The sequence below is a fragment of the Euprymna scolopes genome, unplaced genomic scaffold, assembly GCF_053919585.1.
Source record: "Euprymna scolopes isolate OS-2025 unplaced genomic scaffold, ASM5391958v1 sca197, whole genome shotgun sequence".
Classification (NCBI taxonomy): domain Eukaryota; kingdom Metazoa; phylum Mollusca; class Cephalopoda; order Sepiida; family Sepiolidae; genus Euprymna; species Euprymna scolopes.
In genome coordinates this window covers 28,181-33,774 of record NW_027633210.1, presented here as the reverse complement: position 1 = coordinate 33,774, position 5,594 = coordinate 28,181, and the positions used below count along the sequence as shown (strand labels likewise).

At 44.4% G+C, this 5,594-nt stretch overlaps 2 protein-coding genes across 2 annotated transcripts; both read right to left on the bottom strand.

Moving 5' to 3' along the window:
- Positions 1-296: 296 nt before the first annotated feature.
- LOC145273815 (uncharacterized) lies at positions 297-917 on the bottom strand. The gene has a single exon (XM_080127142.1). It carries the CDS (start codon positions 915-917, stop codon positions 297-299), a length of 621 nt encoding a protein of 206 aa, XP_079983268.1.
- Positions 918-3,046: 2,129 nt separating this feature from the next.
- Positions 3,047-3,880, bottom strand: LOC145273814 (uncharacterized). Its single transcript, XM_080127141.1, has one exon. The coding sequence runs from the start codon at positions 3,878-3,880 to the stop codon at positions 3,047-3,049; it is 834 nt and encodes a 277-aa protein (XP_079983267.1).
- Positions 3,881-5,594: the final 1,714 nt, after the last annotated feature.

Sequence of the window (5,594 nt, the reverse complement as noted above, 5' to 3'; positions counted from 1 at the left end):
AGTAAGGAGCTGAAGGAAAGATAAGAATGTTTTTCTTTCTTTTTGTGTGTTGTTTCATCAATGGGAAATCGGCACAAGGGACGGAGCATGACAGTAACGCGTCTAAACTTTTCGGGTGCCGAGCAAAAAAGAGGTCGAGAGAGTTCTTGAAATTTGGCGCCACGCCTTTTTTTGTCTTTTTTTCGGAGCTCTCCGGAAACGGTGAAATGTTCAAATGTCCTGACAAAATAAATTCCCGGGTAGACGCTACATACCCCCCTACTAGACAGTATGTCGAACAAAAGAAAGTGGAAAAGTCACTGGGTATACACAGCAAATCGATGAGGACGTTGCACTAATCTGCCCGATTTGGTAGAAGTTGTAATTACTGGTGAATCACAGTTTCCGTTCTGAACTGCAGTGTTTTGTGTCCGTTTGCGTGCTAGCACATCGTCATCCAGAATAGCTTTCTTCAGGCGATCAACACTGACTGAATCTCGTCTTCCATCAATGTCGATAACGAAAAACTTTGAGTAGCGTTTCAATACCTTAAAGGGACCCGAATACGGTGTTTGCAGTCGAGCTGTGCCTCCATCATTCCGAACAAACACATGAGTCCACGATTGTATGTCTTTGGGGACGTGAGTGCGTGTGTTCTGTGTTCTCGGGGCAACGTTAAAAGGTTTCGCCAAGTATTCCCTCACATGAGAGGTATAACTTGTTGGGTCAGGCATGCGTGTGGGAGTGGTCGGTGCGACCATCTGTCCAGGAAGAGTCAGCGTTGTTCCGTAAATCATTTCAGCAGGCGTAAAGCCAATATCTGCTTTTATGGTGGATCTAATGCCTAATAGAATGAAGGGGAGGTACTCTGTCCACCTGTTAGGGTCGGAATGCACTCTAATAGCTGCTTTCAACTGACGGTGCAGACGCTCGATCATGCTGTTTGCCGCCGGGTGGTACGAGGTAGTCCTTATGTGTTTGATTCCCAGTAGGTGAGACAACTCAGAAAAAAGATAGGAATCGAATTGTCTGCCCCTATCGGTTGTGATGGTATGAGGCACACCATAATGCGATATCCAATGTGTAACCAGGGCTCGGGCAACAGTTTCTGCGGAAATATCTGCGATGGGGATGGCTTCAGGCCATCTAGAGAATCTGTCGATGCAAGTCAATAAGTATGTGCAGTTTCTCGAATGTGGGAGTGGACCCACTAAATCTATGTGAACGTGTTGAAATCGTGCCTCAGGGGTTGCGAAGGTAGCAAGGGGACTTTTAATATGCCTCTGTACTTTCGATTTTTGGCAAGGGACGCAACTCTTGGTCCATTCGCGAACGTCTCGGTTAATGGCTGTCCAGATGAAACGAGAAGTCACCAGCTTCTGCGTGGAACGAATGCCAGGATGTGACAAGTTGTGTAATTGAAAGAAGACAGCTCGCCTATGCTTAAGGGGTACATAGGGGCGTTCATGACCGTTCGAAACATCGCACCATATTGTCTCGTTGGAACAAGGTACTGGGACTTGCTTGAAAGTTAGATTTTCGGAGTGACGTAAGCGATTTAGTTCTTCGTCATCCCGTTGGTCGATGGCGATCTGGTGGAGGTCGATCTTGTCAATCGCTTGAATGGCATCGATGTGCATTCTCGACAATGCATCTGAAACTACGTTCTCCTTCCCTCTGATATACTTGATATCTGCAGTAAATTGTGATATGAAATCCAAATGGCGAGCTTCCCTGGGTGAGTGTTTTCCGGGCTTGGCAAGCAAAGCATGCGATAACGGCTTGTGATCCGTAAAAAGCGTGAAAGTGGATCCTTCCAACATATAACGAAAGTGTTTAACTGCGCAGTATGCGGCCAAAAGTTCCCTGCTGAAGGTGCTGTATTTGGTTTCAGCGTGCTGAAGACGCCTTGAGAAAAAAGCTAGTGGTTGCCAAGTATTATCCACTAATTGTTGCAGTACACCTCCAATGCCAACGTCGGATGCATCGACGGATAAAGCTAGGAGTGCATCTGGACGGGGAAAAACCAACATTGTCGCTTCTGTTAATGCCTGCTTGACCCTATCGAAGGAACGTAATTCCGTTTCGCTTAATGTAATCGTCTCATTTTTTTTGTTTTTAAAAACTGCGTCGATAAAGCGTTGAAAAGATTGCCCTGCATTACGTAATCCAAAGGGCATGCGCAAGAATTCGAAAAGGCCGAATGGAGTTGTGATCACAGTCTTAGAAACATCCTTTGGGTGTACGGGAATCTGGTTGTACGCGCGAACAAGGTCGATTTTGGAGAACACTGTTTTTCCGTGAAGCGAGTTAGAAAAGTCTTGCAAATGCGGAATAGGGTAATTGTCCGGAGTAGTGCGACTGTTAAGTGCGCGGTAATCCCCACAAGGGCGCCATTCGCCGGCTGATTTTTTTGGCACCATGTGGAGTGGCGATGACCAGTTGCTATTAGAGGATCGAATAATGCCTAAATCCAACATGTGCTGAAATTCTTGTTTAGCCGCCCTTAAACGATTGGGTTTAAGTCTGCGCGGGCGCGCGCTCACAGGCAGCCCCCTTGTTTGGATATGATGAGTGACATCGTGTTTGACTTTGTCACCGTTAAATATAGGACGCGTTAATTCCGGGAAACCTCGCAGCAAATCTGTATACGGATCCGTGGTGTCTACTGGGCTGATCTCGGTCGACCCACTGATTATGCCTTGCACGGAACGTCCAGTGTTGTTATCAATGAGTTTGCCGCGTTTGACATCTACAAGGATGCCGAAATGGTGCAGAAAATCCGCCCCTAAAATCGGAACGGGTAGCTTTGCGACGATGAAGACCCAACGTAGTGCATGCTGTAATCCAAGATTTAATGTTATCGATGTCTCTCCGTAAGTAGGAATGGAGGAGTGATTAACTGCGTGTAGAAATAGGTTTGATTGAGGACGCTTCTCTTTCACGAACTTCTTAGGGATGATACTGACTTCCGCACCGGTATCAACGAGAAATCGTATACCAGTGGTTCTATCAGTCACGTACAGGGTGCGACGAATGTTGTTCTTGCCAGGAGTGTCTGCCGCTCCTACTGCCTGGCCTGGGCGTTTTCCGAGAGACGTTTCTTCGTATATGAACATGGCTGGTGGCATCGGTAAGCTCTTTCACCGAAACGCGCATGGTACTTGCAGAGCCCACCGCTGTTCTGAGTGCTGCTAAATCGCCGAGGACGGACTCGCTCAGAGGGGTGCTTATGCATTTTTGGTTTGAGCTGGAGGTCACGTAACTGTTCACTCAGGTCGTGAATCATTTGAGCCTGTCGCTCTAGTTCCTCGCGTATATCCGTGGAGGGGTTTGCGACGTTAGGCAGGGCATCGTTAGAGCTTTGCGTGTGAACTGGGGCTATTGAAACGGTCACGTCCATAATTTTGTCGGCTAGGTCCGCTAGCTCCTCGATCGTTGTGGAGTCATTCGAAGAGGCGAGTATCATTTGAATACTCGATGGCAGTCTATTAACAAAAAGTTGTTTAAGTATGTCCGGCGGTAGTGAGTTCTCACCCATCAACAGCTTCATACGTCTGAGTAACTGCGATGGTTTCCGATCTCCGAGTTCTTCTTCTACGAGAAGTTGATGAAGGCGTTTCTGCGGTGAATCGGTTGTCCTCCGAATCAATTCCGATTTGAAATAATCGTAGCTGATCGATCCAGGGGGTGCCATTATCAAGTCGCGGACTTCAGCCATCACTTCGTGCGTTAATGCGGCCACCACGTGGTTGAATTTCGTCACATCGCTCAGAATCCTTTGCGTGTAGAACTGGGCCTCTACGTGTGCGAACCATAATGTTGGATCGTGCGTCCAAAAAGGAGGAATCCTCAAAATAGCCTGAGTAGCCATCGTTGAAGGAAGCGCCTCACTGTCCATCGTGGGGAACGCGTTGAAGAGAACGATGATCGCAGAAAATCTCCGTGAGATCCGTTGCGCCTAGAAAAACCGATGCGCCGCTAAGGTCGACATGTACGTCATTTCGGTGTGCGCGTAGTCGCTGAGAATTTTCCCTTGTGTGATTACGGGTAATATCCACATTTCCTTGTGTGTTCCGCCAAAGTCTGACGAAGAAGAGGGGTCACCAGTGAAGTTCAGACTTACAACAACGAATAATCTGTTCTGTCGGAATTAGCTTACCGACGAGTGGGGAGGGAGGGGGAGACTTTTGAAGTCTTGCAACGAAATGTCGACGTTGCATACAGTCCTTCCTTGTACAAGTAACAGATGAGTAACGATGGCCGAAGCATAGTTTGTCTGAAAGACAACAGCGGCCACTCTCTTCAACGAGATTCACGCGTGACTGGAACGTCTATTTAACTTGTAAGGAATAGGCACCCAGTTTCTTTGCTTAACGGACCACCGGCCGTGTTGGTCACAGCTACCAGCATTCCTTTCTTCCCCGCCGACCTACCCTCGGTAAGCCAATCAATTTAAAATTCTCACAGTTCGTCCGAAGCAAAAAAAATTTTTGTTTGAGCCAATTGCTCTTTTGTAATTCCAGTAGGATGTTTAAACCAATGGTAGGTTGAATTGTGTGTTTTTTGAGGTAATGTGTTCGTCGAAGAAAGGGTCACCACTGTAGCAAGGTCCGTTCGTCACGATGGATACTCAGATAGCATGTGTCGTTTGCCTTTTAGATGTGAACTGGATTTATGCTCTTTGTGCGAGTCGATTTATATGTAAACAAGGCCGATAGCCATTAGTCATGTGCTCTCGTGTAATGAATGAATGCGTGAATGTAGGACTGACATGAAATTCTTAAAGATAAACTAAAATGACCGAAAAATGGTTTGAAATGACTTAAATAAATAAAAAGTAAATGACTTAGAATGACTTTAATGAACTTAAGGATGAATTGAATGACCTTAAGAATGACTTGAATGCTTAAAAAATAACTGGAATCCTTCAAAAACAACTTGAATGATCTGGAGAATGACTTGAATGGCTTGAGACTGACTGGTTGTAAAGTGGGTGATCATTTTACATTAAATTAATACAGAAAATTGATCTCCCACTTTATATCACAATAAGTACAGCATGTAGTAAGAACAGATACTACACTTTGATCTTTATATTTAATTTATTTCATTTAAAGAAAAAATTATAATTAAAAAAATTCCAATATAAAATTTGTGTTGTTTTTTTTTTTCTACTTCACTACAAATTTAAAAAAGTAAAATCTAAAGACAAAACAAATTTAGGCACAAGGCCCTATAAGATCTGGGGAGGGGAGTGTTGCAGGGTCTTTGTAACTAAAGTAAAAATTGGAGTCTTTGGCGACTTTACTCTTGACTGGCAACATTTACCACAATACCTCATTCACTCTGTGGACTCTAAACTAACTAATGAAAACCCCAGCGTTTTTGCAAAAAGGATATGTATACAATTTCTGTATGTGTGTGAGCATTTTTTTTTTTTTTTTAATAAAATATGTGTGTGTGTGTGTGTGTGAGTGTGTGTGTGAAAAAAGTTCAATTCATTGGAAAATAAAAAAGTTCCTGAATTTGGAAGAAAAACAGTTTGTGTTGGGGAGTGGGAAATCTAGAAGAAATATACAAAAAATAAAATTTCCTATTGCATTGTTAGTAAG